At 39.1% G+C, this 16,523-nt stretch overlaps 1 protein-coding gene across 6 annotated transcripts in view; it reads right to left on the reverse strand.

Moving 5' to 3' along the window:
* Positions 1-16,523, reverse strand: part of LPIN2 (lipin 2) — a 91,084-nt gene that overhangs the window by 62,846 nt on the left and 11,715 nt on the right. The window contains exon 1 of one of the 6 annotated variants that reach the window (XM_008533802.2): positions 1,234-1,643. The exons of the other annotated variants lie outside the window; for them this stretch is intronic. Within the exon in view, the coding sequence (XP_008532024.2) occupies positions 1,234-1,341 (108 nt within the window). The 5' untranslated portion in view covers positions 1,342-1,643. Of the gene's footprint in view, positions 1-1,233; positions 1,644-16,523 lie in introns of those variants that run through there. 6 annotated transcript variants of the gene reach the window in all.

The raw sequence follows: 16,523 nt of genomic DNA on the forward strand, positions 1-16,523 counted from the left end.
CGCAGCCTAATCGAACACCAGGCGACCTCCCTCTAGAAAACACCAGCAGTAGGAAGCATAACAACTTCTTCCTGTGATGGGTGGTGTGTGTGTCAGTGCTACTCATTAAATGAATTTTTTAAGTATTTCCTAAGAGTCAGCTATGTTCAATACTCTCCCTTCTGACCTTTACGACAAATGTGCATGAATCCATGCATGCACAGACTCGATACTATTAAAAGGAAATGTCAAAGCTAAACTGCCTCTCACTAGCACCGACTCCCATTCATACTCACACAATGTCCAGTTCCATCAGTTCCCGAGAACCCCGAACGAGGACACTTGTACCAACCGGTCCAAAAGCAAAAAGCACGAAAATGTGATAACATTTTTAAAGGTGACAAAAATTTTTATAACTATAAAACTAAAATCAATCTGATTATGAGCCACATTTTAGAAACTAATTTTTGTGTTGTTTATTTTACACTTACTTCTATAAAAACATACTATTTTCTAAAAAAAAATCTTTATCTCATTGCATTTACTTCAGATTATTTTTAAAGGAAAAGGTTTCATAGGCAGAGTTAAGTTATACTGTCCTTAATTCCCCTGATGTTTTCTTTAATGCAGACTTCCAGAACTTATACTAAGTGCATGTGACTTGTTTTATTTTACATCTTGTAAGAAGAGAGAAAATGCTAGATTAAAAAAACTCAGACAATGTGCATTTTCCCCATATATTTCAAGCTTAGAAAATCTGTTTGCGATCATAGGAGAAAAAAGCCTGCGGTCACTCTTCTCTGTCATATATCAGAATAAAATGCCAGTTTCAAAATATTAGTTTAGTTTTCAAAAAATTCTGGCTAGGACCATAAAAGTTTTAAATGTTTTTTATTCCTCAACTACTACACTTGGATGCAAAGAGAATATGAAACTAGATACATTTAGTTTGAAACCCAGTTTTTAAAAAACTTCTGTTTAAAGCAGCAACTTCATTTTCTTTTCTAGGCAGAAAGTCATTATTTGTTAAATAATAAGTAGAAAAAAGTAGAAAGATGGCATAGTGTGAATGAGAGAGAGCAGGTAGCCAAAGATGCCTGTTGAACATAACTTTTAAAAGTTGATAAAATCCATTATGATGCTACAGTTTGCTAAGAAAGGGCATGAGCATGAGGCCCCCTCCACTCCCGGCCTTCTCTCCAACCATCCAGATTGGGCAAGCAGGCAAAGCACACATCGGTGCACGTAACTCACCAGGATGCCAGCAGGGGCCTTTCCACGGCAAACACCTTCACTTTTACTCAACGAGCCTTCATGAACCTTCTCCTCCTCATCTCCACTATCATCCTCTAAGGAAAACATCTTAAAATTGGAAGTAGCTTATCAACCATGTCTTTTTTCAGAGATGAAGGTACACTATTAAATTACCAAAACAGAAAGCTGCTCTGCTGACAGACTGAGTGCAAACTGTTTGCAGACACAGTCATATGGTTAAAACTGAAAGGAAATGGTTCTTTAAAAAAAAAAAAAATACACACACAACTTTACCAGTAAGATTTGCTCAAAACGCCTCAACCCCTTCTCCCTGAAGAAGATAAGCAGGGGCAGGGGACAGGCTGTGCCACGTGTTTACACTGATAGGTAACAGGTCCTGCCAATCACACGACGGCCACTGCAGCTTCTATCACACGGGACAGGGATTGGGTTAATGATTCTCTAAATCAATCAGATCCTCGTTTGTAGAAATAAAAACACCTATACATATGAAGAAGTAATCTTAACTTTTTAGTTTGTCATATTGGCATGACCCAATATATTTCCACTATTGTGGAAGGGAGATAGCCTGCTGAGCACTATAAATAATGAGCAAATTATAATAATAATTATTATTAATATTAGTTATATTGTTATTATAATATTAACATTATATAATAATATAATAATGAACAATTTAACCTCAATAGTATGACAACACAACATTGTAAAATTCAAACATTCCTGGTATTTCCTTTCCACTCAGTAAATCAACATATAGTAACGTCAAGTGAATTTTTTTAAAACCTAAAACACACTTAACACATACAAAATATATTATTTTTTAATTAAAATACACTGTTTTATTCAGGCCAGTGTCTAGAACTATGCTGTTCGTTACAAATAGCCATTTGGCTACATTTGGCTAAATGTACATGTGGCTACATTTGCAATGTGGCTGGTACCAACTGAGATGTGCTGTAAGCGTAAAATACACACACAGAATGAAAACAGAGTGTGAAATAATCTCTCATAATTTTTTATATATAGGTTACATGTTGAAATGATAATATTTTGGATATACTGAGTTAAATAAGATATATTCTTAAAATTCATTTACCTCCTTTTTTCTTTTCCTTTTAATGTTACTAGAAAATTTAAAATTACATATGTGGATCCCATTATATTTCAATCAGATCGCACTACTTTAGAGTTTTGAGACAATCTTAAGAGAAGTGTGTGTGTGTGTGGGGGGGGGGGGTTGGGATGAACACTCAGCCAAAGTTCTACTAATGAAGAACTGAAGACGACAGGATTCTTCATCATCCCATGAAAGTATTTAGTTAATTCATTAACAATATACTGGCTGATGCTTACATATTTAATGATGTTCACATAATCTTTTATTCATTCATTTTTTGCTTGAGGAAGATTAGCTCTGAGCTAACATTTGTGCCAATCTTCCTCTATTTTGTATGTGGGATGCCTCCACAGCATGGCTGATGAGTAGAGCAGGTTCCCACCTGGAATCTGAACCTGGGCCGCCGAAGTGGAGCACGTGGAACTTTAACCACTCAGCCATGAGGCTAGTTGAGATGTTCACATTATTAAACCTTTTTCTCTACCTCTAACCATCACTAAATGACAAAATTTCCAAATGTGTGATCAAGTAAGAGGGAGTTGGTAATGTTTACCACAGCAATATACCACCAAGATACATACAACGAAAATGTGAAATGGCAGAACCGAAAATAAATTTCACCAAAATTAGATACGGGAAGATTTACCTTGCATTCAATATGTTACACTGCTTGCTGCCCAGACTACCAGATATCAATGAGCCTGGAGTACACGGAAGTGCCCACAGGCATTCATAATCTAATTCAATATACATCATGTACTCAAATTCCTCCTTTCAAAAGAGAAGCGATTATTTTTGGTCTAATTATGCAATGCATAAAAATTTAAGCCTCTTCCTCCATGTCCTACTGCAGTTCCAGATCCCCAGTATCAGATGGCAGTAAAAAAAAAAATCAGTATTGGGGTGCTGCCCATGGGAAAAATGGAAGAAGAAATGAGAGGGTGGGGAGAAACGGAAGTGAGTTGAGGAGAGAGGAAGCAAGTAGAACAAGAAAGGCGATTAAAGAGAAACTATGTAAGATGAGGAAGGGTAGAAAAAGGAAAAGCAAGGGAAATAAAACCTGGAAGAGAAGAGAAAACATGCAGGGGTAAGACAGGAGAAGGGGGGAACTGTAAGTAGGAGGGTGGAAGGAGGGATGAAGAAACAGGGAAAAGAAAACCTTATCCATTTTAAATATGACGAAACTGAGGACCAGAAAGAGGTCAGCAAACAGTGGGCACCTGATGCTGGTTTGGTGTTTCTTCATGAAGCCAGGCTGAGACCACAAGAGGAAGTGCTAGGGGAAGGGGGACGGAGGTTGACAGGGAAGAGGGAGGAAGAGCGGCAAGGTCCAGGAGGGCAGAGGTTGGCGGGCATGAACTCTGTTCAGGCAACCTTCGCCTGGAATGCCTCTTACACAAGAAGCAAGCTCCAGGCCAGCCACTTTGGTTTCCCGCTAGTCTTGGTATTGTTTCACTGTTTGGATGGATGACTCATAGAATGTTCTGACTGCAAAGACGTATGCACCATGGACCCAGTGGGTGAGCTCATCTTCCAAATATCTATTTCATCACAGGGTGCACACCTCTGTCTTCCCCCTGTGGTGACCTGTAGAGCACCTGACCCCCAGGCTAGTACCCAACGTTCTGGTCCCAGCCCATCCTTTGAGTGGGAGCACTTCTTGGACTTGATCAGTAAGAGCTAAAATCACAACCAACAATTCTTAATCATCCATATGATTTTTTAAAGAAAAATGCTAGTCTATAGTCAAACTTTTTCTCTATAGGCTAAGAATAAATGGTTAAATATTGAGAAAAACATCTTTTTACTTTTGCATAGCATCTTCAATAATCTTTAAAAAAAACAAAAACAAGTAGAAGTTAGAAGTCTTTTTTCCAAGACTTAAATTTTTCAAGAAAAAGTCTAGCTTAGGGAAACAAAGCTAAAATGCTAGTCAGGAGAGTCAGAATCTTGTTCAGATTCCACAGCTGATGATAATGCTAGTAAAATATATACCTTCTTTGTTTTTTTCCACTACTAATCACATAAGTATATGAGACTAGGTATTATAAAGGGCTTTTTAAGAAGATGTAAGGATTTATTTAAAACTTCCTAACCTGAAATTTGCATATTTGAAGTTGGGCTAAACTGGTTCAAAAGAAATACCTTTATGCTACAAGTTATATTCTGATTTTAACACAAAACACGAAAATAATCTACTCCCCCAAGTGGTCAAACTGTGGAATAGCAACATATTTCTACTGAAATACCAAAGAAGAGATGAGAGAACTAAAAAGCTTTGATTAGCAAAAAATAATGAAAATATTTTTTAAAGCCTCAATTACAAAGAATTCATAATTTCCACCATAATTATTCTATAGTGGAGGAATTAAATCAAGTGCATTTCTGCATTTTCAAGGTCACTCATGACAAAGAGACCCACACAAAAGAACCACAGCCACCTGAAACAGATTTCCATGAGCCAGATGGTTCTCTTATCATCTATACTAATGCATAAGTTTTTCTTCCCATATCTAGAATTACTTATAATTCATTGTTTACCTATGAAAACAATCCAAAAGGGACTGATATGCTTTCTTCAAAACCAAGAGAAAATTCCTCTTGATACCACTCTGACGTTTCTCATACATTTGTAGTTTAACTGCTTACTGGATCACGCCTATCTAGTTTACTCAACTTACAGTGTTTCTTTACATCCTCACACAATCCCCAAACTAAACAAGACAGCTAGTACTACTTCATTTGCACTGTGAATGGATGAATAATGAAATGCAAACACGTCTTTCTAGGAACACAGAAGGACAAACAGGAAGAGTGTCCTGAGGTCAGAAGGCCTAGCTAAAAGTGACTCTCCCAAAGATAATCCTCTTGAAGACTTACATTTTATCTTTAAAATCCATTTTTAAATATGAAAAACATGACTAACTGGTCAAAGTTTTCTTCTACCAAGTTCAAGGGCAAATGTATCACATTTACCGTATGACCTAGAATATCCTGTGTATACATCCCTGTTTAAGGAGTTTGGGAGTGACAACCTGAGGCCTCACCCCCCTGAAGCTTTCACCCAATATTCTGAGACCAGAGAGACAACCTGAGAGTTGTGGCTGTAGCAGTTAAGTATATCTGATTATTAAGAGAGTAAAGCTAAACAGCCCAATCAAGGATCAGAAGAATCATGGACTGATTTGCGTCACAAATTCTGAACACTTCGAACAGAATAAAACCAAAACAAGTGGGAAATCCTCTGCCCACTCAGAACCCCCATGGCATCTGCCTCACTGGGTGTATGTCCATGTCTGATTAAGTCACAACTGCTTCTGTTTAAATGTCTGCCTTTTCTTCTCTCATTTCACCCTCTGAACAGCAGTAGGCAATGGCCCTGTCCCCACGGTGACACCCTAAGTATATAACAATTTCCTATACGATGGCTATGTCACCCCCATTTTGCTTACACTCAAGAAATCCTTTGGAAATGCAAGTCATATTGTCAAACTTTAAAATAGTAAATAATGTTCAAAGTGTGGTGCTTTAATCTATTCAGAAACAAATTCTTGGCTATAAACTCACAACCAACAGGAGCACATCAGTGTATCACAACAGTGAGCGAGGCCAAGAAGTTACCTGAGGAAGCATAGTGTGGGGATTCTCCACTCCAAGTCAAAAAGTGAGATGGCTTAAAACTTGCCAAAGAAAACAACAAATAATAAATGAAGGTGAGCAAGAAGTGACGATATCAGTAACACTTAAGGAATTAACTCAAGAGGAATTTCCCTTCTACAGCTGGTTCTGCACATTTCTAACTAAAGATTTTCCTGACCACTTGAAACAGTGGTGACAATCGTTTTAATTATTTTCTTGCTGTGATTTCACCTCTTTCAAACAATTACAATTTTTTTATTTTAAAGATAGTAGTAATTAGCTAGTACTCTCCCTCTTGCCCCCTTCCTCCATCTATGTAAATGAACTGCTAAGGTATGTTAAGTACTTAGAAATCAGGAATTTAGCAATAATCTCTCAGATATGTAGTTTCTTAAGGAAAAAGTAAAAATTCTATCATATATAAATTCATACAAAAAACAATAAATACACTAGAGTCTCAAGAGATAAATGTATGAAGGACATAAACAATTGACCCCCCCATATACATAACTATCAACAGTGAGAATCTGCTCACGTCTTACAGCTGCCACGTGCAGAAGCCAGGACGTAAATCAACGTCAGTCTGACTCCAGAGCCTTTGCTTTTAACTCACTGTGATGTTTAATCTACCACTTGCCTGCTATCATATCAGCAAGCATAAAGAAAATACCACCCCAGCAGTTGGGATTCTTGTTTTAAGAATCATCATGTGCTGCTGGGAAGAGCCATCCTAACAGGACAGAGGGTGAGAGAATAAATTATTGATTTATGGCATTAAATGGGTCCCCCAAGGAACCGCGCAACCATGCTTTGTTTCTGTGGTCATCTTGCTCTCCCATTTCTGTTTCTTTTTCAAACTTCCATGTTTCTCAACCTGAATGCAACCCCATCACCCTTCCCTCTCCATCAGAATATGCAGCATTTCATATTCTTGTAGGCAGGTTCATTTGTGCTCAGACAGTGAGCAGCAAAAATACATTCCTTTGAAAATGATAACTTAAGGAACTTACTTTTACAATGTGGCAGATTTTATTTAACTGTTGAAATTTAAATTAAAATGAAAATAATCAGAATCTTAGATTATTGCCTTTCAAAAGTTGAATCTGCCTACTTCAATCTAAAGTTCTCCTAAGACATATAAGAAAAAGAGAAAAATTCTAGCATTGGTACCCAGATTTATACATGACAACAGCTATATTACACAACGATGAATGCAATTCTAAGGTGGCAGGCGTAGCTGCATTCTCCATTGAGGGTAAAGCATTAAGTCAGCTTTGGTATTCTTAGAAGTTAAATGCTTGTAATGTCTATAATTTAACCTTGCAATGTAGGGACACATAAAGGATCCAAGAAAGCAAAGAGGTATTTGAAAGCAGCAACACTGGAAGAAAAGTTCTCCTCTTCCAAGGACACAGCATCACTGAAATGCAGAATAAGTGTGACATTTTATTAAAATTTATTTTTCTTCCAGACTCAACATACTTTATAAGGCTCTCGGAGGAACAGGATATCTAGTTTGTCAAAAAATCATTAGCCTTTGCAACAAATCAATTTTACTCAACTTATTTATTGATTTATTTGGTGAGGAAGATTGTTGCTGAACTAACATCTGTGCCAATCTTCCTCTATTTTACATGTGGGATGCCGCCACAGCATGGCTTGATGAGCGGTATGTAGGTCGGCGCCTGGGATCTGAACCCATGAACCCTGGGCCACTGAAGCGAAGCACACAAACTTAATCACTATGCCAGCCCCCAATTTTACTCAAGTTTTTCATGTATACTTTAATCACAAAACTTCTGGATGTGAAGAAGAATAAGCAAACAAAGGTGACTTAAGCTAAACGTTCATGAGAAATGGTATGGTAAGCCAATATTTATATTGAAACCATAGAAGAAAACACATTACTGGCAGCCTAGCATTATTTATCCAGTACTTAACTCTGAATCACACAAATCACACCCTGGAGTCCTTTGCATATATTATCTCTGATCTAAAAAACTTCTGTGAAAGATTTGCTTTATCCTTATATTTTACAGATGAAGACACAGAGGCTCACAGAGATTATGTGCTATATCCAAGATCACCAGCTAATTTTTAGAAGTGTTAAAGCCAGGTTCAAGCCCTAATCCACCCAGTTGCAAACCTCAAGATGTCTTCCACAGTATCTTCTAGGACTTGGTACTTAAGTTGGAACTCAGATGTAACGTGCTAGGTATTTTTAAAATTGCAAATATTATAAAGGGAATCTAAAGGAATAAAATATCTAGGAATAAATTTAACCAAAGAAGTGAAAACTTGCATATTTAAAATTACAAAACATTGCTGAAATTTAAAACGATCTAAGGAAAGAGAGAGACATCCCATGTTCACAGATATGAAGACTTAATATTGTTAAGATGTCAATAGTACCCAAAATAATCTACAGATTCAATGCAATCCCTCTCAAAATCCAAACAGCCTTTTTTTGCAGAAATGGAAAGTCAAGCCTCAAATTTATATGGAATTGTAAGGGGCAAAAATAATCTTGAAAAAAGAAGAAAGAACAAATTTCCTGACTTGAAAATCCATTACAAAGCTACAATAATGAAAACAGTGTGGTATTGGCAATAAAGATACATACAGACCAACGGAACAGAATTGAAAGTCCAGAAACAAACCCAAACATCTATAGCCAACTGATTTTTGACCAGGGTGCCAAGTCCATTCAATGGGCAAAGAATAGTCTCTTCAACAGACGGTGCTGAGACAACTGGATTTTCGGATACCGAAGAATGAAGCTGGACCGCTACATATAAAAAAATCAACTCAAAATGGATCAAGGACCTAAATATAAGAGCTACAGTCATAAAACTCTTAGAAGAAAACATAGGAATAAATCTCTATGATCTTGGATTTGACAAATGATTCTTAGATATGACACCAGAAGCGTGAGTAACAAGAGAAAAAAGTAAATTAGATCTCATCAAAATTAAAAACTTCTTTTCACATCAAAGGGCATCATCAAGAAAGTGGAAAGACAACCTACAGAATGGGAGAAAATATTTGCAAATCATATATCTAATAGGAATTTAATACCCAGAATATATAACAAACTCCTACAATTCAACAACAAAAAGACAACCCAGTTAAAATAGAGGCAAAAGGCCCATGACCAATAAGTACATGAAAAGATATTCAACATCATTAATCTTTAGGGAAAAAAAATCAAAACGATGGTGAGATACCACTTTAGATCCGCCAGGATGGCTACAATACAAAAGAAAAGGAAAATAAGTGTTGGTGAGGATGTAGAAAAATGGAAATTTTTGTGCAATTGAAACCTGGTGAGAATATAAAATAGCGCAGCCACTGTGGAAAGCAGTTTGGCAGTTCCTCAAAAAAGCTAAACACAGAATTACCCTTTGATCCGGCAATTCCATTCCTAGATGCATATCCAAAAGAACTGAAAACAGGGAATCAAAAGATACTTGTACACCAACGTTCATGACAGTATTATTCACAACAGCCAAAAGGTGGAAACAATCCAAAGGTCCATCAACAGACAGACAAATGGATAAACTAAATGTAGTATAGACACACAATGGAATATTATAAAGCCATAAAAAGGAATGAAGTTCTGATATAAGCCACAACATAGGTGAACTTTAAAAATGTTATATTAAATGAAACTAGCCAGATATAAAAAGACTAATATTGTATGATTCTACTTAAATGAAATATCTACACTAGGCAAATTCTTAGAGACAGGAAGATTAGAGGTTACTAGGGGCTGGGGAGGGGGATGGGAATTAATGGTCAGAGTTTCTGTTTGGGTGGCGAGAAATTTTGCAGATAGTAGTGATGGTTGTATAACACTGCAAATGTAATTAATGCCACTAAATTGTATACTTCAAAACAGTTAAAATAGCAAATTTTATGTGTTTTACCACACCAAAAAAATGCACTGAAACCGTAATTGAAACTTGAAGCAATCTCAATACTTGCTTCAATGGGCAATGTCTAGCCCAAAGCTAGAAATGAGAATATATTTATTGTTAACTATAAATATCACTGTCTTCTATTCCTACACTGTTACTAACTAGCTAAGTCACTGTATATCCACTAGGCCTCAATTTTCTCGTCTAAAAAATGAATTTCTAGATAATTTCTACGTGCCTCTAGATAAAACAATAAGACATTAACTAAAGTTTTCTGAGCATTTGGCTCTACTAAAAAGAAAGCAATTAAGTATTTCCTACAACCTGGTTTTCAACATGAGCATGGTGATCCTAAAGCAATGACCCTTCAACAGAATATAATGTGTAAATTTCATTTTATGTTTATCTACGCACAACAGAGAGCTTCCCCCAAGTCAAAACAGTTACATTAGACCAAAACAAATCCACTTCTGACCTCAAATTCCTAAACTAAGCTTCTAAACAGACCTAGAAGTAACCTTAGAGAATATATAGTCCAATGAGAGTCTGTGTCATTCTCATTTTTGAGAACCCAACTAAGCTCTCAAATATACCCTCTTTACAGAAAACGTGCACACCAGCAGTATACGTTTTGACCCACACAACCACGCATGTAATTCTGTTGTTTGAGGAGCTGCAGGAACTCCTCTATGACTGATAATGTGGACCCCAAGGAAAGAACCCCTGATTCCAATCTAAATTGCTGTTTGAAAGATGAGAACACACAGGTACTGGAAAATTAAATTACTTCCCAGTCAAAGTAGATAAAAACACGCTCAATCTAGTCTTACACATCATATAACAACTCTTAAAATGAAATAGTATAGAATGAATATAAATGCATGCCGATTGTTCATTCCGGAAGGACAATGCTATGGAAACGTTCATTTAACAAACATTTGCCAGCGCCTACTATATGCCATAGCATACTACAGGCCTACTATAGGCCAGGCACCAGTGCAGCCTTTAGCAGACCCTGTATATCACAAACCCAAAACACAATGACAGTGCTTGTGTTTCTTCTTTTCAGACCCTAGGGATGTTTTGTGAAAACAATTAATTTAGCTAAGGGCACAGGAGGGAAGCACAAGCCAAAGTGCCCCCAGACCTGCACCCTGTGCTCCCCTAGCAGATCCGTGCTATGCTCAGGCTCTCCGGACAGGACACTGCTGGGAAAAGGCCACTGGGGGCAATCCTGGCCAAGCCATGGGGGTGACTGGACCCCGTTAATAGTTTAGAACAAACCTTCTCAGCCTTGGCATAGTGACATTGGGGTCATATCATTCTTTCTGGGGCAAGGAGGGGGGTAGCATGACAGCCTCCCACCTCGAGATGCCAGCTTCATCCTTCCCAGTGGTGACAATCAAAAATGTCTCCAGTCATTTCTGAGTGCCCCCTGGGCACAAAATTTCCTCCAATTGGGAACCACTGGTTTAGACAGATGGTATGTGGCCCTGTATTTATATGACTGTTCTGGCTGGGGTCTCACAAATGTCTTTTAAATTAATGACCTCTGAAGGCTACAATAAACCAAGTCCATTGATATGCCACTGTCTAGGATGTTGTTAGTACTTTTTTTCTGAAAGAACTGTCTTTAAATTAAATTTAGGTGCTACACAGGATAAACATCAGTATCATTACTATATGGTCACAACACAAACAATACAAAAATAGACATGATTCATCTCTTTGTCATACATGATCCACCAGATGTTGCTCTGAATGACTTCTGCCTATTTCCAAAAGCCTAATCTATCTTTAAGGATAAAGATCTTCCACTACTGAGCATAAAATGATATATTTTGAGACTCTGAAAGCAATTTAAAAATGGAACGGGCATGTCAAAATGTTTTCAAAAATGACAGTATCATTAAAATGCATATATTGCCACTACAGTGGGCAATGTACACTAGAATGCATAAGTTTTTTGGGCTTTTATAATTAACTTTTTTTTTGAGGAAGACTGGCCCTGAGCTAATCTGTTGTCAATCTTCCTTTTTTTTGCTTCTTCTCCCCAAAGCCCCCCAGTACATAGTTGTATGTTCTAGCTATAAGTCCTTCTAGTAGTGGCATGTGGGAACACCATCTCAGCATGGCTTGATGAGCGGTGCTAGGTCCTCGCCCAGGATCTGAACCAGCAAAATCCTGGGCTGCTGAAGCGGAGCACAAGAACTTAGTCACTTGGTCACAGGGCTGGCCCCAATCTTCCTCTTTTCGCTTGAGGAAGATTGTCGTTGAGCTCACATCTGTGCCTATCTTCCTCTGTTTTATGTGGGATGCCACCACAGCATGATTTAATGAGTGGCACTAGGTCTGTGCCCAGGATCCGAACCAGCGAAACTCCGGGCCCTGAAGCAGAGAGTGCGAACTTAAGCTCTATGCCACAGGGCCAGCCGCTGAAAGCATAAGTTTTTAGTCATATTCCCTTACAGTTACATTTTTTTTATAGGAGTACAAACAGTACTTATTATCCATATGATCCATATCATTCTTTCTGGGGTGAGGAGGGGTGCAGCATCACAGCCTCCTTATTATCCATCTGTAATGACAGCAAAACTGAAGAACTTGAGGTTATTAGATCCTAAGGGTAAACTTTAGACTTACTAAATAATGTGTCTCATCTGTTAAACAGTAATATTTTTCATCCTGAAAACTGTCCATTAATTATCATCATCCATCACCCCCATCTCAATAGGCACTGTGAGGCTGCAGGAAGGAAATGACTATTTGCTCACATTCCAAGACAATACGTATGGTATATAACTATCTATCAAATATCATATACATATCCCAAACAACAGAACCACACTCCATTCCCCACTCCTCCTTACCACACACAGAAAGCATCATGAGGTTTTAGAGAGACTTTGTCACCGACATCAAGTTCTCTAAACCTTCTAGGAACTCCAAAGCTGGCTGTAAACTTTTGCATAAGAGCTGTCAGCTTCAACACTTCATGAATCTGTACACTCCATTTTTGAAGGCACGTATTTTTCTAAACTAACTGAAATTCAAAGGAATATTAGTGAGATCAAAGCTACAGCAATCACCTTCAGGACATCAAAAGAATGCCAAGCCACTGTGTTTGTAACCCTCTAGTGTGCTATGATGAAACCAAGACAATGCCACAATTCTAGTTAGAAGGTGACTTCTGCTGCATTAACAATTTCACCAACCTCACATACTGCGTCAATCATCTTTTAATGACTCCTGTAGGTAGAGAGAAAGATCTTCCCTGATTACTAGTAGAACACCAATTAAACAAAAAGATACAAGAGGAAAAAAACAAGGACTATCCATCAGTTTACTTAACTGATGTCATAAAAGTGACCAGGAGAATTCCTCAGTTTCCATGACACACACAGTTTTTTCAAACACCTACAATCTCTCTTGCATTTAACTCTCAGGAATGCAGTCTCCCAGTTTCCCAGAGGGAAGTCTTTTCGATCAGTAAGCACAGATTCACCACTTCTCCACTCTTCTCTTTGGAACTGCCTGGGTCTACCTGTCTCAGTTAAATAGAACCTGGTGACCACGAGGCTGAGAAGCAGGGATGTGAACTCCTGTGCAGCCATGCAGAGATCCTGCTCCCAACTCCAGGCACCCCATGCCGGTGTCTGCAGAGGGTCCTGGGAAAGCGGGGAGAGGCTGTGGAGACGGGTGAGAGTCTTCCACTAACGCCAATTAAAATAAGCTCGAATTCATGCGCTGCTTTATTTTGCGCAGTGCCCACTGGGACCCCAGGGGAATTTTCAGAACCGTTAGGAGGCAGACCTCCCTTTCCCAGCTCTGGGAGAACATTGGGGTGGATAAAGGGAGAAGCTGTGGAGACAGCGACTGTCACCAAGTGCACTGCCGCTTTCAGTGCCACCCATCACCCCAGTTTGAGTTGTGTCCTAGTTTTATGTAGCTTTGCAAAGCAAACACAAGGTAAGGCTGCACAAGTGTGTTATTACAAGCTGACCCGCACACTCTACTTCAACAAAAGAGAACTCCCATGAGCATCAGTAAGTCAGTGAAGCAACATTTGGAAGGCCGGAGAATAAAACCTGGTTCACTCACTGATCTGTTCAAAAGCAGTGTCTACTCTGATGTACCAGGCACTATTCTATTCTGAAAGCTGGGATCAAGCAGTGAACTTGGATGAAGAGGTACCTGTCCTCATAGTGCTTAGATTCCAACAGAGGGAGAGAGACAACAAATGAAAAATAAAATTCTCGACTAGGATAACAATTATGACGTAAATTAAAGAGGGTGACGCTGCCAGAGAGTAAGAGAGGCAGGACAGGAGCGGACAACTTTAAGTAAAGGGACTGGGGATCCAAAAACAAGAAAATGTATGAGAACTTAAACTCCACGAAGGCTCATATCTGAAAAAGAAATAGAGGATAATTAACACAGAAGACGGAGCATGGGAACCTGGCTGATGATGTTCAGGGAACCATGCCATGATACAGCTAGGATTTACTTTCTCACAAGACACCACCGCTGTTCTTTCTTTAGTCCTTTTGCCAACCTTCAAGTTACTTTAGAAACAAAGCAAGAACAGAAAATGAGGTGACTCAGACACTGATCTTAAACATTCAGGAAACCAGCAGAAATTTTAGTAGTCACACAAGTCTGAACAAAAATCTCCAGCTGTAATCTAAAAATTACTTCCTAAGAGTTGCTTTCTGATCTTCAGTGAAGACAGAGGTGACTAAAAGCATCTTTAAAAATATTACAATAACTAGACATTCTGTTAAACACAGAGGGTGTCACACACTTTATCTTTATTCCCCCTTGAAACTCACTGTTATGACTGAACTATGGTCCCCCAAAATGGTAAGGTGACATTCTAACCCTCAATTCCTCAGAACGTGACTTTATTTGGAAAAAAAGATCTTTACAGATGTAATCAAGTTAACATGAGGTCATTAGGGTGGGCCTTAAATCAACATGACTGGTTTCCTTATAAAAAGGGAAAATTTGGACAAAGAGATGACACACACACACAGGGAGAACGCCATGTGAACGTGAAGGCAGAGATCAGGGTGCTGCGTCTACAAGCCAAGCAAGGGTAAGACTGCCAGCCCACCACCAGAAGCCAGGAGAGAGGCCTGGACAGGTTCTCCCTCATAGCCCCAGATGGAACCAACTGCTGACACCTGAATCTCAGACTTTAATCTCCAGAACTGTGAGACAATACATTCCCATTGCTTAAGCCACCAAGTTTGTGGTACTTTGTTACAGCAGCCTGAGCAAACTAATATACTCACTAACATTAACAGTAGAGAAATGTAAAAGGGGTAACTCACAAAGAGAACAGTTAAAGGAAATGAAAGAGATCAAGTTTTTGAAAGACGAAAAATGGATGGAGAAAAAAAAGAGGACCAGAAAATAAGGAAGTGCTCAAAACAGAAGCCCACATTGGTGGAGGTATGTCAAAGAAACAGGACAACTACAAGAAAATTTCCCTAAGTCAAACACACGATTTTCCAAATTGAAAGTTTCCACCAAGCGCCCAGCACAAAAATGGAGCGATACCTGCACGGTTGTGGACTCCATCAAAGGCAGGAGCAACAGAAAGATGCCAACAATGTTAAAGGCTCTGCGGTTGAAGGGCAAAGATTTTAGAAATCGCCATGCGGGCATGGCTACACAGGCAGGACACACAGCACACTCTCAATCAGAGGTACAGCACCCCAGAGCTGGCCACCGCCTGAACTGGTCAGAAGGACACACAGCTGCAGGCGATTCTGCTTGTGGGGTGAAGCCTCGCCAGGCCTGAGAAGCACCCCCTACAGTCTGTGGGAGTTTTTAATGCCCTTCTGATGTGCAGAGACTGGTGACATAGCTGCCTGCTAGCCAGGTGTGAGCATACAAAACAAGACCAGTGAACCAAGGTGAGGAGGGCATTTCCCAGGTGCTCCAGTCACTCCCTGACCCTGAATGGTCCAGGACTGAAACTGCAAATCACAAATGAAAGCACTTCACCAAGAGACGGGAAAGGAAGAGGTGAGACTTTAAAGAGATAAAGCAAAGGTGCTATAAAAAAAAATTGGGAAAAGGGGAAAGTATAGAAAGAGGGGGAAGGAGAGGGACAGAGAAACGCAGAAATTACAAAGCTTGGAACTTCTCAAAAAAAACAATTTCTTGTGGCCGGCCCCATGGCCGAGTGGTTAAGTTTGCCTGCTCTGCTTTGGCAGCCCAGGGTTTCGCTGGTTCGGATCCTGGGTGCAGACATGGCACTGCTCATCAGGCCATGCCGAGGGGGTGTCCCACATAGCAGAGCCAGAAGCACCGGCAACTAGAATACACAACTATGTACCGGGGGGCTTTCGGGAGAAGAAGAAGAAAAAAAAAAGAACATTGGCAACAGATGTTAGCCCAGGTGCCAATCTTTGGGGAAAAAAAAATTTCTCAAAAGTAACAATTCAAAATTCTAAAGGAATTTTAGCATTTTATAGCCAGTCTATCATTTAGTATGAGGCTAGAATAAAGAAATTTCCAGATATGTAGTCTCACAGAATTGACCTCCTGTGAACCCTTTCTCAAGAAGCGACAGAAGG

This window comes from Equus przewalskii, chromosome 7 (assembly GCF_037783145.1).
Source record: "Equus przewalskii isolate Varuska chromosome 7, EquPr2, whole genome shotgun sequence".
NCBI classification, from domain to species: domain Eukaryota; kingdom Metazoa; phylum Chordata; class Mammalia; order Perissodactyla; family Equidae; genus Equus; species Equus przewalskii.